We start from the raw sequence: 25,575 nt of genomic DNA, 5'->3' as shown, positions 1-25,575 counted from the left end.
AAGTGTCACGATAGTAGAGAAAATTATCCGCTCCCCGCATCTTCACCGTTACCGAATGGCGTGACTTGCCTTCCAAGGTCCTCTTCATCTTTTATCTAAACCCAAAGGCAAGTCGCGACAAGCTCGACTGATGGATACGCACAATCCACTTTCTTGATTTCTTGGCCGCTCAATACTCATCTTCAACATGGAGACCGACCCTTTGCTCCCCAACGGGACTCCGACCTCACCCCAGAGTGAGCGCGTGCTGCTTCGACTGTACACCTCGCACTTCCTGTCAACATGGAATTCTCGTATGTTTGAGTTCGGTGCTGTTGTTTTCCTTGCATCAATATATCCGGGGACATTGCTCTATGCTTCCGTCTATGCCTTAGCACGGTCCTTATTTGCCGTCATTCTGTCATCGTGGCTTGGGTCAGTTGTCGATCGACTGGACCGGCTATCAGCGATTAGACACTCAATCAGTATGTATTGAGATCGACTTCAAACACTTTGATATGATACTTACTATAAGCAGTATGGCAACGGATCCCTGTTGCGGCCTCTTGTGTCATCCTGGGGATTCTTTTGACAAAACCTGCTCACGTATCATGGATATTGTTTATTATTTTGATCTTATGCGCGGGGGTCGAGAAGCTGGCTGCTACTGCTAATGCCGTTTCTGTGGAGAGAGATTGGGTATGCGAAACTGCTGCGTTCATGTTGCAATGGGCTGCTAACGTACAGTAGGCCGTTGTGATATCTGAAGCTTTACTCGTTCCAAGGCACGGTGAGACCGTCCTCAAGCCGTTAGATACAGCCCGCGTTTCTCACAACAATTCGTACAGATTTGAACGCGTCAATGAGGCGGATCGACCTCTTCTGCAAGCTTGTTGCTCCCGTGGTGGTTTCTTTGATGGACGGTTTGTTCTCTACTAAAGTTGCGATCTGGATTATCCTAGGAATCAATATCGGTGTTGTACTCGTTGAATATTTCGCAATAGCACAGGTACCTTACCCCGTGTTCCACTGATTGCACAAATGCTGATGCTAACAATGGCAGGTGTATTTCTCTGTACCTCAATTAGATCGCAATCAAAACCAGGAGACAGACGAGGAAGAAAACCTGGAGGAACAAATTGTGTCCCAGAGCATTTTGGACTACCTGCGTGGCACCATCGCCCCCTGGCAGGAGTACATAAAACAGCCTGTCTTCCTGGCTTCATTTGCCTTGAGTCTTCTCTACCTCACTGTGCTATCGTTCGGCCCTACGATGGTAACTTTCCTGCTCTACTCTGGATTCAGCTCACTACAAGTCAGTGCCATGAGAATTGGTGCTGTTGTAGCTGAGCTATCTGGTACCTGGGCTGCTCCGTTCTTGATGAACCGCATTGGGCCTATTCGGTCCGGGCTGTGGTTCCTCAATTGGCAGTTTGTGACGCTGGCTACCTCCGTGGCCGCGTTTGCCTTTGCTAGCGACTATCCTCAACTGGTTGCAGGAAGTCTCATAGCAGGTGTGGCTCTCAGCAGATTAGGGTTATGGGGATTCGACCTATCTGTTCAATTTCTCGTGCAGGAGGTATGCTCACAGCAATGCTAGTGCGCAATTTTATTACTGATGATGTTAGGGAATTGATGCAGGCAGCCGGGCTCGATTCTCTGCCACGGAAATGGCGCTACAGAGCGTTTTCGAGATGTTGTCGTTCGCCACGACAATTGTTTTCCAAGATCCTGAACAGTTCAAGTACCCCGTGTATATCAGCTACGGGGCTATTGCCGTTGCTGCAGCATGCTTCGCGGCGTATGTCCGGAGAGAAAGGGGGCATTTACTCCATACGTCTAAGTGTATGGGAGATAGCAGGATATAACACGATAGACTGGTACATCTTAAATAAGTATCGATGGACGTGGCTAGTAGTCTCATCCGTGATATCCAGGTATATTCTGACCCTGTCTCTTAACCAACTGTCAACGCTCCTTCCTCGTTCAAGCCTAATTACAAGACTCCCACCAGCTTCAATTCTTGCTCTGAAATAATGTTCTATTTCCATATCTCATTTTATTCCTCTCCCATTTACAACATATTACTGGCGAAGAATTATCAGCCTATACACACAGTCTCTTATCATTCATTCTTAGCCTGACGGAGGTCTTCTCAATAGCTATGTGGACCTGTGACTTTGTACCTTCCCATAAAAACTGTATACCCGACTCTGGAAAGTGTGACTGCTGCGATCACCTAACAACCGCGGGCTCTGCTGGATCAGAGAACGATCAACACCATGGTCTCAAGGTAAGTTATTTCACTATGTGGTCATGGCCTGGTCTAGCCAGTCACTAGCTAACTTTGACCTGGAAAGGGTGTGGACACTGACCACCCTGGGGCCAATACAGCTCAGCAACAGGGGAGGACGGAATTCCTGAAAAAAATAAATCTTCCTGCACTTCGCTCCCTCGCCAGTGTCCTCCGCAACGGTGTGCCTTGCTCTACACAAAGCCTCGAGGACAATATGGACAAGGTGAACTATCATATCGAGATCCAATTTTCAGATGGAATCGGCTGGCTTGCACGTTTTCGCCAACCTAATGTTTCTCTGCCAGCGGACTTGGTCACTTATCAGATGCGCAGTGAAATTGCTACACTGCAATTCATGAGCAAGACAAACATTCCCGTTCCCAAAGTTCTTGACTATTACCTCGGCCAGGGGCACCCTATTGGAGCACCCTATATCCTTGTCGAGAAACTCTGGGGTCAACCGCTTCAAAACTGGCATCTTCTCCCATCGCCGCAGAAGAGGAAAGTTATGCATCAGCTCGCTGATATCCATATCAATCTGCAGAAGTTTCCTTTTGACAGGGTGGGCTCCTTGGATTCACCAAATACTGATCATGTTAAGCCTCTGGTGCGAGCTTGCTTGACAGAGTTTCAACAGTCTCGAATGGGACGGCTAGGACCATATTCTTCTACAAGGGACTACCTTTTAGCAAAACTTCAAATAACGCTCGATGAGATTAGAAGAGCGAGGCGTTACGATCGGCAAGCGATCGACACTTACCTGGTCAGCCGCTTTCTTCACCGAATAGCTCTGAACAGAATGGAAGAAGTCTTCGGTCGCAACCATGGCGATGGGCAATTTTACCTAAGATATCACAGCCAGCAAATGTTGGTTGACGATGAGTACCAGATAACTGGCTTAATGGGCTGGGATTGGACCCAAACAGATACAGCGTCTGCAGCTTTTAATTCTCCAAGGATGCTTCTTCCGGCCACCGAATTCTATGCTGGAACGACCGAGTTGGGGGCTGATGAGCTGGAATTTGCGCAGATACTCGAGGATAAAGGCCGTGGAGATCTTGCTGCAATCGCATGGCAGGGGCGGATTATCCATTGGTTTGAGTACTGTTGCGAATTCGATTTTACTTCGCCTAACTGGCAGGGCTTTTATGGCCCATTCGGAGCGCTCCTCAGGGTACTCAACTGTGTTAATACCTGGCATGGATGGAGAGGGGTGGCTCTTCGTGTATACCAGAATGATGGCTACTTGAGGCAAGCGAAGATCCGCAGGCGTACCCAGAGGTTATAATCGATAGGTTCTTAGTTGAGATAATTATATAGTTTTAGATCAATGTAAGCAATGCGGGGACAAGTCCGCCCCCGCAATCCATTAATTACTTCTTCCAACCACACCACCTTCAACTATCCTCACGGCCCATTACTGGCTTTACATGGAGGTATGTCTTGCTCTATTTGGATAGAGAAAGCCTAACAGATTTAGCAACCCCCCAAAGCACGGGGTCCCGGCCGCTCAGGACCCCGCCGCCGCACTGGCTGCCGGACCTGTCGAGCTCGCAAAGTCCGCTGCGACGAGACCAAACCGACCTGCGCTAATTGCACTCGTCTCCGGCTACAATGTGCCTACAAGAGTGTGATTATTCCGGTTCCAAAGGGTCGGCCGTCACGGGCTCGGTCGACGTCAAGTACCACGCAGGAGGCTGACGAAGTCTCTCCGCGATTGCATGTCGGTGATTTCCGCAATGTTGTTCGGCCGGATGAGCAGAATCAAGAGCCCATAACGCAGCACCAGACTGCTTTACCAGTCGAGGCTTTGGAGGGTTTGACGTCGGATTTTCACATTCCATTCGATATGCTTGGATTTATTGGCGAGATTACCTCTGATCTCCAGCAGAAGCACCTGGATCTTACAAATGGTGGGATTAATTCTTCGAACATACCCGAGATAGACGGTGGGCTCTTTCAAGACGAACGGCAGATATCTTGGGGACCTGAAGTGGACGATACGGGTATACTAATAGAGCGAGACTCTTCTCGGAGAACCACTGGAGAAGAGTTTTGGGAGGAGCAGCTGCTTGAGCAGTTCCGAGAAGGTGAACCTCCGCCCACAATATTTGCGCCGGTTGATTTGGAGTGGAAATGCGTGAAGGACATCATGCTTGTCAAGTCTGAAGATTGCCGTATGCTGTCACTGGCTATATACTGTTACTCGGACTTCCATCATGCTTGGATTGAAGGGACGCAATGGAGATTAGGACCGACATATCATGCACAGGCGGGCTCCGAGATCCAGAACTGCTTAGTAGGGGAGGTGAGCGAGTTGATGCTAGAGCAAGCTCTTACAAGTGTCCTACTGCTAATGTTGGCCGAGGTACGTCTACTCTAAACATATACAACAAACTACTGACCGAACAGCTCATCTCCCCCGAAAACTGGCGCCCTGCAACGCCCCTCCTGCACACCTCCTACCTCCTGCTTCAACGCTTCCACACCCGAACGAGATCATGGACCGGTTTTGGCCATCTCATCGTTTCCTGGATCTCTTTCCTCGACATCAAAGCCCTCATCGCCGGCCGCGACGGCGATCCATTACCAGATCTACCGGCATTTCAACACTCCAGCACCGAAAACAACCCTATAGACTCTCTAGACGACCCCCTTCTCACTTCTCCAACCTACCTAATAACCCACTCAATCACCCAGCCAGCCTTCACCTTCTTCCTCCGCACACAACAACTCACCCGCCGCATCATAACCATAGACCTCCACCACCGCCCCCGCGGCACCGTCGCCGACGAGTTCGAAGTCCTCCAAATCGCACACACCATCTCCGCAGACCTCGAAACGCTCTGGAACACTCGGCCAAAAATCCTAGATCTCTATTCCTCTTCCGCAAGCGAGGAAGAAGCGCTCCACGACTCTCTATCCCCACAATTGGCCAGAAGCGTGGTCAGAACGTTCAGGAGTTACGTCGCGAGTTTCCTGGCCCTGTTCATATACCTCCATCGCGTCGCATTCGCCATCTACCCACGGACAGACCGCGTCTACCGCGCCGTCGACCAGATTATCTTCCTTGCCAGGGAAGAATGTACTAGATCTCTACCCTACACGCCTTCACGCTCATCCCTATCAATGCCAATGAGTTTTCTCTGGCCCCTCTTCATTGCCGCCCTCGAAGGATCTCTGGAGCAACGAGCCTGGATAATGGATGAAATGCAGCGCATGGCTGCCGTTGAACCGGGGAGTTCGACTTTGAAGTCGGGGACAGGGAGGCACCCGAATGCGGGGAAGGCGCTGCTGCTTCTGCAGGAGATGACGAGACGGCAGGATCGGTCGAGGACGTGGGCGGACTCAAAGATAGTGAGGAGGGAGCTGTTTGTGGATTTCTTTGTGATGATCTAGTAGTTGCTGGATCTACTGTATTGGCTTCTGTTCGTTATTCATGTATATCATGACTATCATCTCCTTATCTGATACTAGTACTTAGGTAGTATGGTGATACTGGCACTGGTAAACACCCAAGCAGGAAAGGAAAGAGTGAAGAGCACCTAAAACTGCTTGACGACCCTCTCGAACCGCGGCGGCTTTCGGGTGAACTTCTCCCTCCCGGGCTCCTCTCTCGCCCCCTTCTTCCAGTAATCATACTCCATCCAGATATTCTCCTCCATCTGCGCATCCATCGCCTCGAGGAAATCTCCCAGGTCCGGATTCAGCGGTATCACCCCGGTCTCAATGACATACTGATCCCAGAGTTTCAGCAGATTCGCCAATCGCTCGGGGTGCTGCTCAGACAGGTCGTGGACTTCACCGGGGTCGGTGGAAAGGTTGTATAGCTGCCACTTCTCTGGGCCCTTTGGTTTAGGGATGTAGACTATCTTCCAGTCACCGAAGCGGAGCGCTGCGCGGCCGCATGTCTCCCAGCCCTGGATGAAGTCTTTCTCGTGGATGCGGTCGGTAGAGCCCGTGGCCCACCCGTGGAAGCTCTTTCCGCGCATGGGCACGATTTCGCGGTCCTGGTAGGTTGGTGCCGGGTGTGAGAGGCCGGCCATGGAGAGGATACTAGGGGCGAGGTCCATGACTGTTGCAAATTGATCGGTTATGGCGCCGTTGCGAGCAGTGGCTGCTGGGTTGATGGAATTTGGGAATCGGGCGAGGAAGGGGACGCGCACGCCGCCTTCTGTTGTGTATGCCTTGTACAGCCTTGACGGGGCGGTGGCAGCTTGAGCCCAGCGCGGACCGTACCAGATGAAGGAGTCTCCGTTGCCGAGGTTCTCGTAGCTGTTGTCGTAGTATTTTAGCAGGTGCGGGAGGACACCGGATTGAACGAGCGGGTAAGCTTCGTACGCGGCGCCCTCGGCGCCATTGTCGGACATGAAGCAGACGAAGGTGTTGTCTAGTTCGTCAATGGAAGAGAGGTAGTCGATGATCTTGCCGACGTTGGCATCGATGCATTCGACCATTCCGGCAAAGACTTCCATTGCGCGGCAGGAGAGTTTCTTTTCTTCTGCTGTAAGCGTCTCCCACTGTTTCCCTTCGCCTTCGTCCACGACGACGGGGTGTGGCTCCACGTCTGGACTAATCATGCCAAGGGCTTTGAGCCTCTCGAGTCGCTTTAGGCGCAGAGCGTCAGGCCCGTCATCGTAGACACCACGGTAGTGGTCGATATATTCCCTAGGCGCTTGAAGCGGCCAATGCGGCGCCGTGAAAGGGAGGTAAGCAAAGAAAGGCTTATCCTCATCCGGCATCTTGTTCTCATGCCACTCAGAGAGATACTCCCGCAATTTATCCCCATACCCATCAGACGAGTACCACCCCTCCGGAAGCTTCTTCACATATTGATCATCCTCCATATGCAACGCAATATAACTCGCTTCCAAGAAGGTAGGCGTCTCATCCTGCCCCCGAAGCTGCGGCTCATAAGCATAGTGATTCGAGCAAGCCGGCAAATGAGCCAGCGAGCGCTCGAACCCCCGCTTATGCGGAGCCCGCTCCGGTGTAAGCCCCAGGTGCCATTTCCCAGACATGACGGTGTGATACCCTGCGTCGCGCAGGATCTCAGGGAGTGCGACGACCTTCTCATTCAGGTACCCTTCGTACCCGGGCATGCCGCGCTGCGGAGCGGTATCGGTACTTGAGCCCTTGGGGCCGTTTTGGCCGGAGATATTGGTCCACTCGATGAGGTTGCCGAGACCGGCGATGTGGTGATCTGTGCCGGTCATGATCATGGCGCGCGTGGGGCTGGTTCTTGTTAGCCTTTTGTCTTGGGCGGTGGTGTTGGTATTGGGGGACCTACGAGCATGCTGCGGCGGCGTGGAAGTCGGTAAATCGGACGCCCTGCGCTGCTATTTTGTCGATGTTGGGCGTACGAATCTCGCTGCCGAAGCAGCCAATGTCGGAGAAGCCGAGGTCGTCGGCGACGATGACGAGGAAGTTTGGGCGTTTAGCCATGGTCGTGGTGTTGCGGACTGAGAGGTTGAACGCCCGCCATGGTGAGGTCCGGTAGCTGTTTATAGCTGTTGTTGAAAAAGTAAAAAGAGGCTCGTCTATCGGCAGTCGGCAGAGGTGCTACAGCAGCTTCAAGCTCTGAATCGATGCAGAAGTGATCAGGGCAAGGGTGGATGGTGTCATCTCGGCTGTCGGCTGCATAACTGCTTTGGGGCTGTATAGATTCATGTGACGTCACTTGGGCCGGGCACGCGACATTCCCAATGGTTCATAGGTACCTATCTACCTCCAGATAGCTTCATATCTTCCTAATTGGGACGATATCCCATGTAACTGCTGCAGGCCCGTGCTCGAGTTTGGTCAAGGCTATAGTTATATAGATGATTCGTAAGTTTTGCACAAACTCACCCCGGACGCTAAAAACTAACTTGTTGCGACGTTAATGAAGTTTAGCTTCACCCCATGTGGCTTCGGGAGCAGACTCCACGGTACACTGGGATTGGGCAGGAAAACATTTCAGGACCGTCTCCGGTGGCCCCGTCGGCTTCAGACTTGGTATTAAGGTTAGGAATCGTGGGGGGATCTAAAGCTAACTTTAAATGTGTACAGTACGTAGTATATCCTGGTATGATATGTTCATTTCTATAGCTCTGGCTGGACAGCGTGTATCAAGTCCAGCCAGAGAAGACGCCACGACAGCTGGGTAGATTGTGCAAGAGCAACATGTTCACGCTCTGCAGCAAAGGCTGCATTCGCCTTCCACAACGCTCCACCAACTCCAAACTCCACAATCTGAATATGTCCCGAGAATAGTAATACATGTACAGAAAGCCGAAAACCATAAAAAACCCAGACAATCCATGAACCGCCGAAAATCCACGAAGCCGAACCTAACGCTAACGCATCGCTTTTCAAATAGCCACACTGATTAGAACGCCAATTAAACACGATCGCTCAGAAGTAGCTCATGATTTCATCAATGATTCCGCCAGGGAATCAATATTCGTTGTATGCTGTCACCGCACACAACTTCCAGGTTCCAGGTGTAGGTGTCAGTGATCAAACCCAAAGCCACCTGGCCTAGGTTGCGGACCACCGTAGAAGTGAGTGGGTGGACCTCCAAAGTCGACAGCTTCGTCTTTGATGGTGATCCTCTTCGCCATGCCCTGTATATATGCCTGAATGGGCTCGTGGCCACACTCAGAGTGAGCAAGAACCTGATCCTTGGTAGCTACCAAAGCGCTCCGCAAGACAGCCACTTCCCGAGTAAGCTCCTCATGTCTTTGCTTCTCCAGGTTGTACTTGTTTTCCAACTGCGTGTTCTCTTCCTTTCTCTTCTGCCGGCACTTGCTCGCCGCGAGCCGATTGCGTGCCCTTGTTTTCTCTTGTCTGTCGTCATCGGGGGAACCAGGTTCGACTGAGGTCGAACCTCGTGTACTCTGAAGAGATGAGCCCCGACGGCCACTTGCACTCTGACTTCCACCTTGAACTCGAGCACCACCTGTACTTCGACGACGCTTGCTAGGTTCTTCCGTCAGATTCTCGATGCTCGACCGCAGATAGGGTGCCTGAGTATTCTGAGGCGAGATGGCAGTGGCAGTGTTGGAGATGGGTGAGTCGTCAGAGGGAGGAGTGACCTGGCCATGCTTGACGCGGTAGCTTTGGCCCAGCTTGGTATCTACCGAGCTTGGCTTGCGATTGCCGGAGACTTGGCTGAGCTGTGGGTTGACCAAGGTCTGAGGGGAAAGAGAGTCATCGAACCAATCATTGGGGCCGCTAGTGACAATGCATGAAGGGTTGACAGTTGGCAGAGTGGTGGGATAAGGCCCCCATAGGCCAGTGTCTTCAGAAGAGAAGCTGAATGGCGCTTGTTGTTGCACACCGGCGATGTTGGCGATGTCAGATGGGTACATAGGACGCTGCATACGCTGCATGTCTGTGGGAGAGATGGTGGCGGAGTGGTTGTTGATAAAGAGGCGGTCGTTTTCAGAGAGAAAGCTGCTAGGAGGCATGTTATGCGGTATCAGGGAGAATGGAGAAGGAGAGACGGGGATGACCCATGAAGGTTCGAGGGGAGGAATGAGAGTGGAATGATGTTGATTGATTGTTGACTGAAGAGAGATGGTGGTGGTGGTGGTTGTGGTGGTGGTATAATGATGCTGATGAGGAAGAGGAGCGAAGAAAGAAAGAGGGGGAGATGGACAAAGGGTAGAGAGAGGCAGAGGAAGGAGGGATAGGTAGGTACAACAACAGGCCCAAAGGAGCAGGGCAGGATGCATTCATCCAGCATGATCCGCGTCGTACCAAGCCCTTCCAAGGGACATTGACAGAGGGGTTCATTGACATCATCTGCTGGGTAGAGCAGAAGTATTCAGGAACAGATTCAACGAACGATCGATGAAGCTGCGGCTGTCGTTCCAGAGATGAAACGTCATGCCCGATCTTATTGGCGGCTGGTTTTCCCCGACAGCCTTCTGGTCAGTGAAGATCCAGCAAATCCCCCTAACAGTGAGCAGTGCGCACCCGCCGGCTCTTCGCTCCGGCGATTCAAGGCCAGCGGATCAGCGGAGCTTCCAGTCAGAGTGGATCTATAACTGTCGCTACCCTGCTTGATATCCGTGGTAAACTTGTTTCTGACGCCTCCTCCACTCCCCTTTCGGGCAATTCGCCTTCCACGTGCTTTGTATTGACAAGCTGATATCAACTAATAGTATAATATCAGACATGTAGCTTGTCACATTCTTCCAAGGCTAAGAATACTTCTTTCAATTTCGTTGTAGGCTCCAGCTCGCAGCAGCTCCATCCGGATGCAGGACCCGGCCAACTGGGCCTCTCATCCTGCGACCGGTCTAGACTACTTACCAGACACTCGTACCTTCGTGCGTTCCAACGTACAGTACAGGAGGGACTTTCTGCTGACGGCATGGCGTGCTTCGTAGCCCTGCACCTTATTTTGACCTGTCTTTTAGCGAGTCAATAAACTAACTCAATCTCCTCGAGTCTAAGAGACCAGGTGTTCTTTGTCTGTACGCACTCCGCAAAAAGGAAATGCAAATCACCACCAAGCTTTCAAAAGTTCCAAGCTGCTATGACATGACGTAGGTAATGCTACCTTCCCACAATCCACCTAATCCACCTAATTATAGAGTTACAGAGTATATACAAGATTCCCGACCACTTCTTGCTATCACTTCCTGCCGAAGCTTGTCTTGCTTATGTTCATGCTCCCTGCGCGCTCTCTCCACTCGCCACTCGCGGAGGTCCTGCATGCACACGTCCTTCTAGCCCACGCCGTTCCCAAATCCGTAGTTGCCGACTAATACTGCGCCAATTCCCTATCAGTAGAGCCACCACCCGCTGGCTTTCGATCTCTTCCTGGATAGCATAGAATGTGTCTGGGTTGTCGATCCTTTCGGTTTCTGTCAAAAGCGGTCCGATAGTCGCGGTCAATCGGTCCATGGTCAATCTCTCTGAGTTACTTATGGTCGGGCGCCGGCCAGGGGAACGATGCTGGCGTCGCTGCAACTCAGACATTCGCTCGGTTTCGTGAAGCAGCAGAGAACAAAGGCCGAACACTCCACAGATTAAACTGAGCTGCATTGAGTCGGTCAAAGCAAGGATGGCCAGACTGATAGCTCGAACCTTGACGTAATCTTCTGGTGACAGCCCGGCGAGGCAGGTCCCTGTACGCTGCGCTGACCCTTGAGAGATTCGCCCGCGGCAGATGTTGACCAAGACCCAGTACAGTTGTATAGAGCCTAGAACGCCGCCCGGTAAACCTTCTAACAGCGCCCTGAACGTGAATGCAACGCCTAGAACTTGCGCTGAATTCTGGGTTTCCATATTGGGGTCAGAGATTTTGTCTAAGAAGCTCGGCATTTTACTACTCCTCATTGTCATATGGATCTTGATCCGTTCCTTTTCCGCAGACAGTACCTGGTCAGCAAAGTGATTGTATGTTCCTGTTGCCGTCTCGAGATCGCCAGGGTCGACAAAGAGATTTTGCACCATTGGGGCTGCGTGTTGATTTAGCTCATCTGACCATGGACGCAGATATGGGGTACTCACCAAAGCGTCGTAGATAATTTATGATCGCAACGAAGCATACCGGAAGGTTTAGCGTTGTCGGTGCAAAATCTCCTGGCAAGGTCAAGAGACTATAGCCACCTAGTCTAGCTAGGCTTTCTAGAGGCTTTCCACGCAGCGATGTCATCAATAAAGTCCGGCCTGATAATGCATTGAAGGTCTTCATCCGACGTAGATTCTTCGTTCGAGGCACAGCTGGCTCAGTTCTGATCTGAACTGTTGATCGCATCGTTCGTAGCCGTCCCAAAAGCCTGTCTCGTCGTCGTTCCAATTTGTCGACAGCTAGAACACGCGGTTCCACTGCAATGCTGTTAGGGTCCTGCTTGTGATATCAAGGGTCCATTGCCCAGTCTCACCTGCTAGTGGGTTCACGACTTCACCGTCCTCGCTGATACTTAAAGGCTCCATATATAACTCACTGGCCAGCTTGTTGAACGAGTCGGTAGCCAAACGCCGGTCGGCAGAAGTTGGCCAGCCATTAGGCCCCGTCAATGTCGGGCAGCACCAGCTTGTATGCGAATTACTCAACTCAAGAGCTTGGTCAGGGCAAGAAGATAATGGGTTATCCGAGCCACTGTATGCTGAGCTCGATTGACCTGTGGAATCGCTAGACTTTGATTGATCTGTGAAAGGATTGCTGACGTTTGTTGATGAACGCGAGGCTTCCCAAATGTCATCAAATGGGTTAGGGTGCATATCTCGATCTACCACCGTGATTGGCATCGACAGGCGTTTCGATGGATGGCGGTAAACAGTAATGACAGTCGCATCTGAGTTTACCGACTTTTCAGTTATACCGCTGACTTTACGGGATTCGTCGTTGCCTGAAGGATATCCACGTGGACTGTCGGGCTCAGCAGCGAGTGATGCTTTAATTTCTTTGCTGAGGCTCTCTTCGGCCGTTTGCGAAGTGGGAGTCGCTCCTTGATGTCCTCCAGTCCCTTCATCTTTGTCTTTCTCCTGGTGGATGATGAACTCCACTTTCTGTCGTCGGTATTTGCGCGGCCGGAAGAGATGCTTGATGCTTGCAAAGCGCCTTGTGGAAATCTCCGAGTTATGCGAAAGAGTCAGTGGGTCTATGCTTCCCCCCTCCGAAGCAATCTGCTGTCCATCAGGCACTGACCCAGCAGGCTGTGACTGCTCTTCCGGCGATTCAGTGTTCATGACACACTTGTCGCTGCAAGTACAAGCTTTCTTGGAATCTCCAGGTTCATCCGATGCAGTTTCTTTGGAGATATCCGTCCTTCTATGGGGAGACGGACACGAGTTCGATTGCGGTGGGCTCAACAAAGTCCATGATCGGGTAACGTCTGACGAGTTGCTTCCTTTCCCCGACGACCAGGAAAACATGCTGGTGAGACGACCCATCCTGCAACAAAGGCAAAGATAAAGGGCGCGCAAGCGTTGACGGGCTTTCTGATGGCTCACACGACAGGCTGTTTGCTCAAGGACGTGGACGCACAACAGAGCGGAGCTGTAGTACTTTCCGCCCGTTGTCGCCGGGTGCACTCATCGCCCCTTCCCTTTCGAGTGTCCATGTGTTGCCCTCGGATGGAACCCTGAGCGAACAAATTCGCGATAAGAGCTCGCAAATGGGCGTCAAATTTCTTCAGGAGCACACTTGGAAGAGTCTATTCCTCTGTCGTACAAGCCATACACCGCCGTCTACCTGATACAAAATAAGAAATACAATATAACGAGAACTCATACAGCACAGACCGTAGTCGTCATGAAATAGTCGTACAAATGGCAGAAATCTATTGTTGTCAAGCCGAACGCCGATGCTAGACTGTTGGCAGGCTATCGAATCTCCGCATGAAACCAAGCCCGTATCAAGCCCCAATCCCCCGTCCCAAAGAATGGCACAATGAGGCCAGACGTAGACAAGGTTGAAACCAGTCAGCCATCCGTCAATCGGAGTTGTTTGTAGTCGATTTGTAAGTTGAAACAAACGCCGTTCCAATGCATGCTGCAGATATGCAAAATCTGTACTTGATCATAACGTTTCGTCGCCTTCGCCTTCTAGCAGGATATATTGTAAAATGTCGCTCAATGTGAGCACGCCCTTCAATCGGAAGTTGTCGTCCACTACAACCAGGCGATGTACGCGAGACTTGCGGATTGTATCAAAGATGGTGTCCAGCCCGTCATTTAACGAGCAGGTATATATCCCGGGGAAGTCCTGCAACCATGTATCAGCAAACCTTTGTAAGGAAATTAGCTACAATCAGGGCCATACCGGAGAGCGCTTTTTCAGGGCTTCGCCGACTGTAAGACTTAGATCGTCATATACCCCACCTTTGATCAGGGTGATAACGTCCACTGACTCGAAAACATTGTATACCACACCTAGAAGTAACATTAGCAACCTGACCCTCCTGCCGATAGGAGACCTACCTTCTGAGTTTACAATGGGCACGCTAGATATACTGCGCTCGACGAGGATATGAATCACATCAATGACTGGGGTGTCCATGGACGCGGTTGCAACATCATGATACGAACCTAACCGGATCTCGCCTAATGGTTTTCGCAGCTTCTGGGTGTCGTTCACGTTGACAGCCACGAATTTGAGGATGCGGTATTGAGTGATAACGCTTAGAACGAGATGCCGGTCTGTTTGACTATCATTGGTGACGAGTGGAATTCTTCGAGCGCGCGATTCAAGCATACGCCGGCAAGCCTCGTACAGAGGCCGCTCCGGATCGATGGAGATGGTTTCGGGTGGTGCAACGCCCAATGCCTTTTCCACCTCTGTGTATTACATCAGATCACGGCACACCAAGAAGGGCGAATGTGGTCCCCAAACCTCGAAGACTATCCAAGCGAAACTGGTCTATTTGATTGAGCGCCGCTGGGTTCTGGAAGTAGTATTGGATGACATTGATGTAATCGGACGTTGTGAGGAGACCGGCGAAGGTGGATGACTTCGAATCCCATAACGGTGCCGAAACAATACCTGTTGTGCGCGCGCAGTCAGCGTCTGGCTTCCTTCTGGTTCGGTGTTCTCGGAAAGTATTGACCATTCTGAATGAGAATATTCAAGCTCTCTTTCACTGATAAGGCGGTATCAAAGACGATAAGACGGAAGCTAAGTGGGAGGACATCATAACTTCTGCGAACCTTCAGGAAGTTGCGGATGGCGCGCTGTATGAAGAAGAAGACAAGAGTCAATAACTGATTATCTTGGGTAAACGTAGAGTCGATCAAATCCACCGAGACTGGGGAGATTCGCGGAGTAAGCAAATGCGGGGGCAGGTCAGCGACAAGTGAATGCTTTTCCAACCACTCAAGCAGTAGAGAGCTATCAATGTGGAGGAAGTCTGACGTATGCGAGACAGATGGAAGTCCAGGTAAAACAGTAAGGATGCAAGAATCGGCGACCAAAATAAACTCACCAGCCCTTCACGCTCTTCCCGATCAATGGCCCGTTCAGGCTGGGATGGGGCCATAGGGTATAAGGGAGCTCGTGGCCGGAGGTAGGAAGATGGTTGGACGAAACCAGCCTCGTGACTGCAGATAGGGACGGCGGGAGGAGGAGGAGGAGGAGGAGGAGGGGGAGGGTCGGCGAGTAAGGCGGACGGAAATGTGCTGACGGAGCGCAAGGAGGAGGAGGAGGAGGAGGAGGAAATAGCAGTGGTAGGTGTGGTTGTAAGGATGGTCGTGTTGGTGGTGGTGGTGGTGGTGGTGGTGGTGGTGGTGGTGTTGTCGGTCGGAGGCGGCAGGCCGGAAATGTTAATTCTGCCCGTGGGGGAGCTTGGTTTGTCTGTCACGAACGACATCTCGAGGAGAGCCGCATGTGCTTTTTGGCTAAAAGAGGGGCAACTACACGTGTACCTGGCTGAGGGGCTATTTTTGCCAGCCGAACATACATCACAAGCGAATATATCTGGGAGCCGGACCTCCACCGCGCAGGTGAACAGTTTCCCTTGTACACAAAAGAGAGAAGAGGAAGAAATGATAGGTATGAACTGCATGAGTGGCACCATAAATATAGTAGTTATAGTATCTTTATCTATAGCTCTATATCAGTGCTCGCCAATGACGCTTTGCAAGACTACTTTAGCAGGACTTAGCAGCGGCAGATATGAGGAGGGGTAGGAGGGGCACAGCCCAGGATGAATACGCTTGCACTGAGTTCCTGTTCCTGTGTATGCAGCATGCTGCGTCTTTAGCATTTTCCTGTCAATCAAACGCGGCAAGATCGTCAACCTCCATCGCTTCCTCAAGGCTCAACCAGAGCTGTCAATAATTCCTTTGTGGCCTGAGGCCTCCGAGACCCAGCCCAGCCATTTCCCCATACTCACACGTGATTCGGCCACGCATCAAGCGCCAACATCATCTTGCCAAATAGAAGAAGATACAGTTTTCGTCCATGTGAGGAATTGATAACCTTTGTGTCCATGTGCATTGATGTCTAGATTGAATTAGTCAAAGATTTTTATCCGTTGATTCCAGTCTATCGTTTGTGGCTGAAGGAGGGAAACAATACGCACCTCCCAAAAATGAATCCTTGTTGGCACTGTTGGATACTTGAGCAGATCTGGCTGCAGATGCATGTAAGCACCAGAATAGTTCATTGAGGCTTACTTGTAGCCAGGTCTTACCTAGCACTGGAACATTGATGCCCAGTCGTCCAACATTGACGTCCTGTTGGAACCTTTGTGCATTGGCAAGGTTTGTTGTAAATATAGAACATCCATTGCCATCTAGTATGTTAAAGTACACCGGTACTATCAGCCCCAGCTAACAGTGAAGAAGTCCCCAGAATAGAGTTGACACTTACATATGTTATCATTGATCAGTTCAATGGCTTCCTCGAGTGTGTTGACATGCCTACAAAGTAGCACAGGGCCAAATATCTCGTCCTGATAACACGACATATAATTCTGGACATTACTGATGATTGTTGGGCCAATGAAATTACCGTCTGGAAAGTTCGGAACCTCAATATTTCGGCCATCGAGCGAAACTGTAGCCCCGTCGTCGATTGCACTCTGGATTGCATTTTCAACCCTGATCTTGGCCGCGCGGCTAATCAAGGGACCAATATCAACATTTGGCTGTGACCAAGACCCAACCACCAGCCGCTGCGCGATTCCCACCAAATCTGGTAACCAGTCGATGGCTGTACCAACAAATAAGGCAACACTCAGTCCCATACATCGTTGCCCTGCCGATCCGAAAGCACTCCCGGCCAGCGAATAGAGGGTATTTCATTTCTGCGCATCAGGGAGAATGACTCCATGGTTTTTGGCGCCGCAGTAAGCCTGGACTCTCTTGCGAAACCTCCTAGCGGTGTCATGGATATGTTGACCTGCCTCATCTGAGCCAACAAAAGATATTGCTTTGATGACAGGATCTGCTAGCAATCGATCGGCAACGGCTGAGCCACCATGCACAATATTGAAAACACCCGGCGGTAGTCCCGCTTGCACGAAGAGATGAGCTAACCTCATGATTGCCAGCGGCACTTTTTCGGACGGTTTGAGAACAATTGTATTCCCAGTAGCAATGGCGAATGGAATGAACCACATTGGTATCATCAATGGGAAGCAAAACGATGTGATGGCTGCACAAACCCCCTACGGACATGAGCTTTCTCCTCACTAGGTGTTGTGGGGAAAGGAGAAGGGACATACCAGAGGTTCATTTATGGTCAATGTTTCAGTCTTCTCGTTCAAAAAACGGAAGCCTAAAACCGTGCTTGAGATGGAGATGGCGGCTTCAAGCATATTGATCGATCGAGATATCTCCCACTCAGCATCTTCGGTCGTTTTGCCGCATTCACAGCAGACAGCTAACACCTGCCAGGCAATTAATCATTTGTCAAATTCAGCAAATATATCTTTAGGTTCAAAAGGTTCGCTGCTCACCAACTCACTCTGGTTCAATCGCATCAATTCTACAAGGCGGTATAGGTAGCTTCTACGTTTTGATGTCGGAAGCCGCCGCCACTCCTTCTGTGCCAGACTTGCACTGGCGATAGCATCTTGAACCTCAGCTATGCTTGATTCGGGGACACAGGTGAGCAACTTCTGGGAAGTCCTTAAGTGGTTTTGTGAGCCTTGACCGGTACCAACAAAGTTGTCACGAGGATCTTGTGTAGGAAGGACGCACCGGGTCATAAACAGGAATCCAACTTCGTGCCTTAGAGACGACAAATCTGTTGTTGATGAAGTTTGAGGTCACACTGGGTGCTAAACTTGGCGGCTTGAGATTCGATATCAAGCTTTGTTCGGCTTCATGCTGGTTGTCTGCCCTTGGCCTCTTTGGCGATGGAGGGCCTTCTTGTCGAGAGACAGGGCTTGTGTCCATCGTCTACCTTAGAACTGGTAGCCTTCGCTTGACTGTTTTTCACTAGGGTGCAGGACTGAAGTGCTGGAGCAAGAATGCGGTTAGGAAGACGGGAGAACAAGAGACGTGCCTAGCACTCCTTCATCGATTGTCACGTGAACAGTGATTAGAAAAGGGCTAATAATTTTAAGAACAGGATGTATGAGTATATGTTTATATGTTTAGGAGGCAACTTTTAAGAATATATGCACGTGATCCCATCCCCCTTTCTGTTGTGGTTGAATTGACAGAATTGCGGTCATTGAATGTATGTAGTATGTACTTACTTTTGGTTAGTTCTTTGTTCTTCCCCACAGATAAAGGAATGCCAGGTTAAGTGGGGTAGTAACTAATAGTTATAGGTAACTTACAAGTAGCAATAGTACACTACTAGTACTCAGTAAGTATTCTGTAAGAGAGTCTTCACCCTCCTGTGTCCCCTTCCCTTAAGTATGATATAAACAGGGACCTGTCAGAATGTGCGGGGCTCTGCCTGTGTCGTACTTATACTTAATGATGATTTGATTGTAAAACTGATGCATTCAAACTACTAGCCTACTATGTATTATTATTATCTTACGGAGTATTCATCCGAAAAACTGGGACCCCGACCCACAGCCTGATTTGACGCTTATTGCCGTACTCTGTATTACCAATTTACCAAAGTTGGCACTGGGCAGAGATAATAATAATGAGCATTAAGAAAAGATGGTGGGGACATCTCCATCTCTGAGAAGTTAGAACACTGTAGGTTGGTTGGCAACGACGACACTAGCCAGTGCTCTCTCAAGACTCCTATGAACTTGAACCTTCCTTCTCCTCCACTTTTCCCTCTTCTAACCTCCACCTTTTCTTTTTCTTACCCTCCTGTCCTGTAGGTAAGCTTTCTCTTAAAACTGTATCAGGTCTCTTCATCGCCGAATATCATTATACATTGGGCCTTGATGACCATTGCCACTGTCTCTATTTACTGCCCATGACAGAGGACTAATCAAGACAGACTTCCCAGCATACGCTGCGTCAGACCCAGACAGTTTCCCCCTCCGAAATCAATGATCAGGATTTTTGAGGCTGTTTTCACGTCTAAAACAGAGACAATTGAAAGGGAGCCCAATCCAGCTGGGCAGTGTCCAGGAATTTATTAGCCTCCGATGTGCCACGAAGAGATGATGGAGCAGAACCGCATGGATTGGGACCCCGAGTCGCTAAACACCCCAAAGTTCCCACGTGGTAAGCTACTGCTGAGCAGGCGTCCTGGCTGGATGTGATGATGAGACTCACAGACTTTGTTCTTCAAGACTGGAAAGAGGATAATCCTTTTCATACTGCTTCAATAGACGATTTGCCCTTCTCCTCTTCGGCCTTTTCGAACGAGGATATGCTGCCGGTATGTTGCAGGATTACCCAGGTGCATATTCTAGGGAGATCTACTAACATGAGTCATAGCTGTCACATTTGGATCATCCTTCGGGACAAGGAACTACAACTCATGCCAATTTGAACTCCGTGGATTCGCCTCCACTTGGAGCATCTACATATACTTTGCAGCCTGCAGGTATGGACTGGATACTACCTGGTGATCCCGAACTGGGAAATGATTCGGACCTTCTAATTGACTGCCCACCGTAAGAGCTAAAATGCGCTCGCCCTAAACTACTCTCAGATTTTTCGGATAGCTGCTAACGTTCGCGATCAAGGCCAGATTCTTTTTCCTTGAACTTAGATCAAATCCTGGATTGCCGCAGCAATGAGACTATTCAACAAGAGATGGACACTGCAGATCCTCCTAATCCTATTGAAAGAAGGGGTCCTGTCATCAGTACCAGGGCTGGCGAGAAGAGCAAGGGGGCCACGAAATGTAAAAACTGCGGTACACGATCCACACCCCTGTGGCGGCGAGATGCAAGCGGACAAACAGTCTGCAACGCTTGCGGGCTTTTCTTTTGATTGCACGAATATGATAGGCCTCGCTCTCTTGTATCTGATGTGGTTAGAAAGCGGAAGCGACCCAACCACACTTTTCAGCCAATCCAGTGGGTAGTGAATTTTGCGCCGTCCCCTACTCCAGACATATTCCAGGAACGGGGTTCGCCCAAGGATCAGCCCCAGCAGCTGGAGGAGAGAAATGTGAGCCCATTTCATTCGTTCTCAATAGCGCCAGGTCATGAGCCCTGGGTGAGTTCCAGTGTTTGTTCCGCAGAACCAGCCACCGGACACTTCGCCTTCAATGACGATAGTCCCCAAGCTACTGTCCCATCGGAGTCCGGCCATGCTATCAATGATCCTATATCAAACATTCAGAACGTTCCTCGTGCGCTGTTTACTAGCCACACTGATGGGAGTGGCGCTAGGAGCCCACAAGGCCAACACGGGCTGTTTCCGATGAAAAAGACAACAGCCAGCCTAACCAACGTCGATAGCGTCACAGGAAAACAAATAGCTAAGAAATGGTTGGTGATGACTCTGTAGGCCCCTGCCGCCTACAGCATAAATCATATATCACCATTTGCTTGTTCAGCTATCGAGCTATCTCTGAAACTAAGCATGCAATATTGTAAACAAGCTCAAAATGATCATCTAATTGCATCTCCAGCTATCCCTCTCCCATAAACATACACAAGTCTCGTTTGCGCGTTCGTTTTGCTGCAGGCTCTAGAGCTGCAATGGTGATGGATTGTAAAACACTGACTGAACGCTCAACTAATGCCAGTACTGCTGATGTTTTGATGTGGCAATGGGGCGTTTTCAGACGACCTGTGGATCAAGGTGATGCTCAGGGTCTTGTACCTCTTTCCATCCGGGGGGGAAACATCTTATGGTTTGTTTCCGAAGAGTTCATCGTACCGCAGCACAGCACCGAGTAAGGTCTGAGCTCCAATGACACTAGAGCCAGTTAGAATAGTTGAGCATGCATAATAAAGATCCACTCACCAATCTTCAGGGCTACAGAATTCTTTAGGATTGTGACTGACGCCGCCAGCACAGGGAACAAATATCATAGATGTTGGGCATCTCATCGAGGTATACACACTGGCGTATTCAGTTAGCAAAGTGATAGAACCTTGAATAGTAGATAGCTTTCCTGTCATGCCCAGCCCCAGATTGCATCTCCATCGTAAGAAACTCTCCAACAGACTCATTAGCGCTTTCTCGCACACAGTTGATGCACTTCTCATCAAAAACCGTAGAGGCCACCAAGGGGGCCATGTTAAAATCGACGGTGCAGCCTAACCCTGAGTCGTGTGATGCGATTCTTGTAAACTCTTCTCGCATCTCCGATCTGATCTTCTCAACCACTTCTGTTCTTTGGTGTCTACAGTCAATAGTAAACTCGACCGACCCCGCGACAGTGTTGATGCTGCCCGGCAGAACCTTCATGACGCCCGTGGAGATAACAGCGTTGTAGCGTTCGGCCATCTTGCTGGAAGCCACAACCATCTTCGCAGCCGCGAGGCATGCATCGGAGCGCATGGGAATTGGAGTTGCACCGCTATGGGCCTCTTGGCCGTGAACGTAAACCGTTGTCCAGCCTTCGGCTTGAACGCCCGTCACAATACCCACTTTCAAATTCCTCTGCTCGAGAATCGGCCCCTGCTCTATATGTCTGTGAGTAAGCAAAACGCAGGGATCCAAGCAGTTCCATCAGACTTACCAATATGCAATTCAAAATGGGCACCAAATGGGTTGGCATTATATGAGGCAGCCACTGAGCCATTGAACCCTGTCCTCTCTAGTTCTTGACCCAGGGTCCGATGCTCCTTTCCAATCTCTTGCAGACCCAGCGCCTTCTCAAGCGGGATTGAACCGGACCAGACACCCGAAGCAAGCTTTGGTATAGGGAAGCGGGCGCCCTCCTAAATTTCGTCTCAAAATTTACCAAGCTCATTGAAGGTGGGTGATAGAAACAAACCTCATTAGTCCAGTCGACAATCCCAATAGGGCAGTTGGTCTCGATATTGTTCTCGTCCAGAACGCGTAGAACCTCCAGTCCAGCAAGGACCCCCAAGATGCCATCGTAACGGCCACCTTCATCATTAGCCTTTATGTTTATTTTTCTTAGATTTTCTCGTGCAGTGTGTTTCTGTAACTTACCAGAAAGGCTGCGTATCCATATGGCTGCCCATCATGATCGGGTCTGCGCTAGTATTCTTCCCTTTTCGGATGGCAAATAAACTTCCCATTTGATCAACAAACGGCTCGTTGCATGACTTCATTTCCCGACATGCAGACAGTAGCCAGTTCTTTGCCGCAGTATCCTCATCGGAGGCAGTAAGTCTGCACATGCCTGTTTCAGTAGGATCACTAGGAAATGTAATGTTAATTTCAGAGACCAGCAAATAGGTAGAAAATTGTGGGTCTGTACCTTCCCCATGAGAACTTGGCCCCCCAGAGAGATGTGTGATGGATGGTGTCCATCAACCGCTGGGCGTTTACTTTGAGGAAGGCGCGAGACGACATGGTTGCTGTTTAGTGGTTTGAGAAACAAGCCTGGAATAGTCTTTGTACTATCCAATTGATACTGCCAATCTTATTACTGGCTAATTTTGGATGATATATATAGTACTTTGCAGATGTTAGACAAGGATTGCTATCAATTATGCTTATGACTATCAAAACATTTTGCTTGTGATTCACAATCCTCCATTCGAAGACTAGATAAGATATCATGAAGTATTTTACCAGAGCAGGGAGTGCTTTAATTCCATCTTCCCTAATAGTATAAGATTAAAGATGGGGTTTTTGTGGGTCTGCGGGCCCCAAGATCAAGCTTCCTACAGTGGCACGACAAAAGTTTGAGTCCCCCCACTTTTTCTGAGCCAATAAGGTACCCAAAATAAGGCTCACTAAGCTTGATATCGTAAGCGGTCTTCAGGGCGGTGATTCAAACTTTTGTCATGCCACTGTAAATAGGTTTATCTAATCTAATCAGCAAAGATAAGATCACTAGATCACTATCTTTCCTACTTCGATTTGGCCTCATGTATCATGATAACGGTCTGCAAAAGCCTAACACAGTATGTACAGACTATGTATTATGCCAAGGCCTGTTCAAGGTCACCTTCATCTATATGAAGTTATGAACACTACCACCTACCTCTATGGTACAGCCCCTTGCGCAGTTCTTCTTTCCACTTGTTTTGTGTCTCTGTGAGAATCTTGTCCCCTTGATATTTTCAAGATCCACATATCATGGCGGAAGAAGGACAGACGGCAAGAAGCTCCACTGTCATGAGCATGGAGAAACCCATAGAAAATGTCGACCACACCTTGGAGAAACACACGCACGATGCGGATGAGGCAATGAAAGCCTTCGAGAACCTGGAAGGTGAAGCGATTGAGCTTGACGAGGCGACCATCCGCCGTCTTGTGCGGACCATTGACTGGCACATCATGCCCATAATGTGTTTAGTATATGGGATGAACTACCTCGACAGTACGCCTGTGCCACGCTATGCGATGCTTTGGGAGACTGACAAGTCATAGAAACCACTCTATCTTATGCCAGTATTATGGGTCTGAAGGAAGATCTGAACCTGGAGGGAGATCAATACCAGTGGCTGAGCAGTCTGTTCTACTTCGGTGAGTCGTTCTCTTCCACCACTCTGAAGTAATGTGCTAATATCGACCTAGGTTATCTCGCATGGGAATATCCAACTAGCCGATTGCTGCAGCTGTTGCCCCTTGGCAAATATTCTGCGGCCTGCATCCTGATCTGGGGTTCTATCCTCACCTGTTTCGCAGCTGTTGGTAACTACCCAGGAGCGATTGCTATTCGTTTCTTTCTGGGTATGTTTGAAGCTGCAGTAACTCCCGGTTTTGCTCTGTTGACATCTCGGGTATGAATAAAGACCAATCATCTATAATAGCCCTTGACTGATTTACTTTAGTGGTACACAAGAGATGAGCAGGGTAGACGAGTTAATATCTGGTTTAGCTTCAATGGCTGGGCGCAGATTTTTGGAGGCTTGGTTGCCTATGGAATTGCAAACGGCTCCCGGAAATATGGGTCTGCTGTCGCGCCTTGGAAGATTGTCTTCTTATTCACTGGGCTTCTAACTTTCTCTCTGGGGCTGATATTCCTGTGGCTTGTTCCAGACAGCCAGCTAAACGCACGCTGGCTCAAAAAAGAGGATCGGATTCTAGCAATTGCGCGGGTACGTGTCAACCAGCAGGGCATTGGCAATAAGACTTTCAAATGGTACCAGACTAAGGAGGCCCTCTTGGATCCAATGACGTGGGCATTCTTCTTCTTTGCCCTGATTGCCAACATTCCCAATGGGGGTCTCACGAACTTCTTTAGTCAACTAGTATGTCTGCTATGGATTCTGCTTACTGACGTTGAAGCTGACTGCTTTTCAACAGATCACTAGCTTTGGCTATACCCCAGAGCAAAGCCTATTGTACGGTACCCCCGCTGGGGCAGTCGAGATTATCGCTCTTCTTCTGAATGGCTATATCGGGGCCAAGACCGGCCAGCGAGTATTGACAAGTATCGGAGGTCTTGTTGTTGCCACGATCGGCATAATTCTTATGGTTGCACTGCCTCTATCCAACAACGTGGGCCGACTCATCGGATACTATTTGACGCAAGCTTTCCCAACCGCATTTGTGGCCCTGCTGTCTTTGATTTCTTCCAACGTGGCCGGGTATACAAAGAAGACAACCGTTGCCGCGTTATATCTGATCGGGTACTGCGTTGGTAATATTATTGGTGAGTGATATCCTGTGACTATGATGGCCGTAAGACTAATCGTGCCTAAAGGTCCGCAGACCTTCCGTCCCGAGGATGCCCCGCGGTATGTTCCTGCAGAGATCACCATCATTGCCTGCTGGGGCGTGTGTATTTGCATTTTGCTTTCCATCTGGTGGTGGTATAAGAAGGAGAACAAGCGGAAGGCGAGAATCGTCGCCCAGTCCGACTATGTGAGACTTCCCAATCAAGAGTAAGTGAATGGCTTTTTCGTTCTGATTTGTATGCCTGTCGTTTCTTTGGATTTTCTAACCCTGTTTTGCAGATGGCTCGACCTCACAGACCGAGAGAACCATGACTTTGTTTATGCGCTGTAATAAGTGATTTTGACGGCGCAGTTTATGATCTAATGGTCACTGCTGAAGACAGTACAATCTTGGGAGATTGCCTATCGCTGTGGTGACACTTTGTTGATGTATATCACCAAAGACCTGAGGTCCTTGATAGAACCGTCACTTGGCTACGTATATAGGTGCCTATATAGGGTTATATATAGTGCCAGCCAAGTTTAGTGCAGATCATTGACCTTGTTTCAAACTTTAATATTCTGTTCATTTATTTCATAGTCCTGCTAAGGCATCAGAACCCGAACTTGACTGTCAACAAAGTGACACCCACTCAGCATCAGAACGACACTTATTAGCCACGGCCTTGAAGTTCAAGCGTGTCTTTTCTTTACAAGGTG

General features: G+C 49.7%; 11 protein-coding genes across 11 annotated transcripts; 5 read left to right on the top strand and 6 right to left on the bottom strand.

The window, feature by feature from the left end:
• The first annotated feature begins 52 nt into the window (after positions 1–52).
• On the top strand, positions 53–2,375 carry BJY04DRAFT_1604 (putative iron-regulated transporter). Its single transcript, XM_073709037.1, has 8 exons — positions 53–464; positions 518–678; positions 730–769; positions 828–988; positions 1,043–1,558; positions 1,621–1,916; positions 2,142–2,272; positions 2,340–2,375. The coding sequence occupies exons 1-7, from the start codon at positions 188–190 to the stop codon at positions 2,155–2,157; spliced, it is 1,467 nt and encodes a 488-aa protein (XP_073577180.1). The 5' UTR covers positions 53–187; the 3' UTR covers positions 2,158–2,272; positions 2,340–2,375.
• On the top strand, positions 2,254–3,651 carry BJY04DRAFT_1618 (uncharacterized protein). Its single transcript, XM_073709057.1, has one exon. It carries the CDS (start codon positions 2,490–2,492, stop codon positions 3,561–3,563), a length of 1,074 nt encoding a protein of 357 aa, XP_073577179.1. The 5' UTR covers positions 2,254–2,489; the 3' UTR covers positions 3,564–3,651.
• A 54-nt stretch (positions 3,652–3,705) lies between these two features.
• BJY04DRAFT_212403 (Zn(II)2Cys6 transcription factor) lies at positions 3,706–5,674 on the top strand (the record flags this gene model as incomplete). The annotated part of the gene is made up of 3 exons (XM_073714574.1): positions 3,706–3,711; positions 3,756–4,643; positions 4,688–5,674. The coding sequence occupies 3 exons, from the start codon at positions 3,706–3,708 to the stop codon at positions 5,672–5,674; spliced, it is 1,881 nt and encodes a 626-aa protein (XP_073577178.1).
• BJY04DRAFT_175743 (arylsulfatase) lies at positions 5,493–7,821 on the bottom strand. The gene is made up of 2 exons (XM_073709380.1): positions 7,566–7,821; positions 5,493–7,510 (listed from the first exon to the last, which is right to left on the bottom strand). The coding sequence occupies exons 1-2, from the start codon at positions 7,718–7,720 to the stop codon at positions 5,821–5,823; spliced, it is 1,845 nt and encodes a 614-aa protein (XP_073577177.1). The 5' UTR covers positions 7,721–7,821; the 3' UTR covers positions 5,493–5,820.
• Positions 7,822–8,039: 218 nt separating this feature from the next.
• atfB (bZIP transcription factor atfB) lies at positions 8,040–10,265 on the bottom strand. Its single transcript, XM_073709379.1, has 2 exons — positions 8,166–10,265; positions 8,040–8,104 (listed from the first exon to the last, which is right to left on the bottom strand). The coding sequence occupies exon 1, from the start codon at positions 9,994–9,996 to the stop codon at positions 8,770–8,772; it is 1,227 nt and encodes a 408-aa protein (XP_073577176.1). The 5' UTR covers positions 9,997–10,265; the 3' UTR covers positions 8,040–8,104; positions 8,166–8,769.
• Positions 10,266–10,816: 551 nt separating this feature from the next.
• On the bottom strand, positions 10,817–13,666 carry BJY04DRAFT_1555 (uncharacterized protein). The gene is made up of 3 exons (XM_073708947.1): positions 12,160–13,666; positions 11,786–12,103; positions 10,817–11,733 (listed from the first exon to the last, which is right to left on the bottom strand). Exons 1-3 carry the CDS (start codon positions 13,169–13,171, stop codon positions 10,937–10,939), a joined length of 2,127 nt encoding a protein of 708 aa, XP_073577175.1. The 5' UTR covers positions 13,172–13,666; the 3' UTR covers positions 10,817–10,936.
• Positions 13,667–13,799: 133 nt separating this feature from the next.
• snf4 (AMP-activated serine/threonine-protein kinase regulatory subunit SNF4) lies at positions 13,800–15,585 on the bottom strand (the record flags this gene model as incomplete). The annotated part of the gene is made up of 6 exons (XM_073714573.1): positions 13,800–13,985; positions 14,043–14,152; positions 14,201–14,557; positions 14,613–14,762; positions 14,827–14,950; positions 15,202–15,585. 6 exons carry the CDS (start codon positions 15,583–15,585, stop codon positions 13,800–13,802), a joined length of 1,311 nt encoding a protein of 436 aa, XP_073577174.1.
• Positions 15,586–16,128: 543 nt separating this feature from the next.
• BJY04DRAFT_204332 (methylmalonate-semialdehyde dehydrogenase) lies at positions 16,129–18,121 on the bottom strand (the record flags this gene model as incomplete). Its single annotated transcript, XM_073713474.1, has 7 exons — positions 16,129–16,220; positions 16,411–16,512; positions 16,590–16,993; positions 17,093–17,388; positions 17,446–17,610; positions 17,680–17,841; positions 17,924–18,121. The coding sequence occupies 7 exons, from the start codon at positions 18,119–18,121 to the stop codon at positions 16,129–16,131; spliced, it is 1,419 nt and encodes a 472-aa protein (XP_073577173.1).
• An 816-nt stretch (positions 18,122–18,937) lies between these two features.
• On the top strand, positions 18,938–20,548 carry BJY04DRAFT_175702 (GATA-type transcription factor). The gene is made up of 5 exons (XM_073709377.1): positions 18,938–19,017; positions 19,140–19,369; positions 19,438–19,526; positions 19,586–19,764; positions 19,837–20,548. Exons 2-5 carry the CDS (start codon positions 19,291–19,293, stop codon positions 20,084–20,086), a joined length of 597 nt encoding a protein of 198 aa, XP_073577172.1. The 5' UTR covers positions 18,938–19,017; positions 19,140–19,290; the 3' UTR covers positions 20,087–20,548.
• Positions 20,549–20,952: 404 nt separating this feature from the next.
• On the bottom strand, positions 20,953–22,597 carry BJY04DRAFT_204331 (M20 family metallo-hydrolase; the record flags this gene model as incomplete). Its single annotated transcript, XM_073713473.1, has 7 exons — positions 20,953–21,022; positions 21,071–21,169; positions 21,201–21,735; positions 21,792–21,993; positions 22,050–22,165; positions 22,314–22,441; positions 22,503–22,597. The coding sequence occupies 7 exons, from the start codon at positions 22,595–22,597 to the stop codon at positions 20,953–20,955; spliced, it is 1,245 nt and encodes a 414-aa protein (XP_073577171.1).
• A 517-nt stretch (positions 22,598–23,114) lies between these two features.
• On the top strand, positions 23,115–25,376 carry BJY04DRAFT_225424 (allantoate permease family MFS transporter). Its single transcript, XM_073718208.1, has 7 exons — positions 23,115–23,573; positions 23,624–23,719; positions 23,771–23,976; positions 24,028–24,447; positions 24,503–24,851; positions 24,903–25,083; positions 25,156–25,376. The coding sequence occupies exons 1-7, from the start codon at positions 23,330–23,332 to the stop codon at positions 25,205–25,207; spliced, it is 1,548 nt and encodes a 515-aa protein (XP_073577170.1). The 5' UTR covers positions 23,115–23,329; the 3' UTR covers positions 25,208–25,376.
• Positions 25,377–25,575: the final 199 nt, after the last annotated feature.

The sequence above is a fragment of the Aspergillus karnatakaensis genome, assembly GCF_047715665.1.
Source record: "Aspergillus karnatakaensis strain CBS 102800 unplaced genomic scaffold BJY04scaffold_1, whole genome shotgun sequence".
NCBI classification, from domain to species: domain Eukaryota; kingdom Fungi; phylum Ascomycota; class Eurotiomycetes; order Eurotiales; family Aspergillaceae; genus Aspergillus; species Aspergillus karnatakaensis.
Note: the sequence above shows the minus strand (reverse complement) of the source record. Positions and strands in the feature narration are given on the sequence as shown.

What these genes read in the sequence shown, in the direction of transcription:
- BJY04DRAFT_1604 (XM_073709037.1), top strand. Translation starts at nt 188, where the DNA reads ATGGAGACCGACCCTTTGCTCCCCAACGGGACTCCGACCTCACCCCAG. An exon ending in TTTACTCGTTCCAAGGCACG is followed by an intron (nt 770 to 827) that starts GTGAGACCGTCC and finishes CAATTCGTACAG; the next exon opens with ATTTGAACGCGTCAATGAGG. An exon ending in AATATTTCGCAATAGCACAG is followed by an intron (nt 989 to 1,042) that starts GTACCTTACCCC and finishes TAACAATGGCAG; the next exon opens with GTGTATTTCTCTGTACCTCA.
- BJY04DRAFT_1618 (XM_073709057.1), top strand. Translation starts at nt 2,490, where the DNA reads ATGGACAAGGTGAACTATCATATCGAGATCCAATTTTCAGATGGAATC.
- BJY04DRAFT_175743 (XM_073709380.1), bottom strand. Translation starts at nt 7,720, where the DNA reads ATGGCTAAACGCCCAAACTTCCTCGTCATCGTCGCCGACGACCTCGGC. An exon ending in CACGCCGCCGCAGCATGCTC is followed by an intron (nt 7,511 to 7,565) that starts GTAGGTCCCCCA and finishes AACAAGAACCAG; the next exon opens with CCCCACGCGCGCCATGATCA.
- atfB (XM_073709379.1), bottom strand. Translation starts at nt 9,996, where the DNA reads ATGCATCCTGCCCTGCTCCTTTGGGCCTGTTGTTGTACCTACCTATCC.
- BJY04DRAFT_1555 (XM_073708947.1), bottom strand. Translation starts at nt 13,171, where the DNA reads ATGGGTCGTCTCACCAGCATGTTTTCCTGGTCGTCGGGGAAAGGAAGC. An exon ending in AGTCGTGAACCCACTAGCAG is followed by an intron (nt 12,104 to 12,159) that starts GTGAGACTGGGC and finishes ACAGCATTGCAG; the next exon opens with TGGAACCGCGTGTTCTAGCT. An exon ending in AAATTATCTACGACGCTTTG is followed by an intron (nt 11,734 to 11,785) that starts GTGAGTACCCCA and finishes ATCAACACGCAG; the next exon opens with CCCCAATGGTGCAAAATCTC.
- BJY04DRAFT_175702 (XM_073709377.1), top strand. Translation starts at nt 19,291, where the DNA reads ATGTGCCACGAAGAGATGATGGAGCAGAACCGCATGGATTGGGACCCC. An exon ending in CGAACGAGGATATGCTGCCG is followed by an intron (nt 19,527 to 19,585) that starts GTATGTTGCAGG and finishes CATGAGTCATAG; the next exon opens with CTGTCACATTTGGATCATCC. An exon ending in CTTCTAATTGACTGCCCACC is followed by an intron (nt 19,765 to 19,836) that starts GTAAGAGCTAAA and finishes TTCGCGATCAAG; the next exon opens with GCCAGATTCTTTTTCCTTGA.
- BJY04DRAFT_225424 (XM_073718208.1), top strand. Translation starts at nt 23,330, where the DNA reads ATGGCGGAAGAAGGACAGACGGCAAGAAGCTCCACTGTCATGAGCATG. An exon ending in GAGCAGTCTGTTCTACTTCG is followed by an intron (nt 23,720 to 23,770) that starts GTGAGTCGTTCT and finishes ATATCGACCTAG; the next exon opens with GTTATCTCGCATGGGAATAT. An exon ending in CTGCGTTGGTAATATTATTG is followed by an intron (nt 24,852 to 24,902) that starts GTGAGTGATATC and finishes TCGTGCCTAAAG; the next exon opens with GTCCGCAGACCTTCCGTCCC.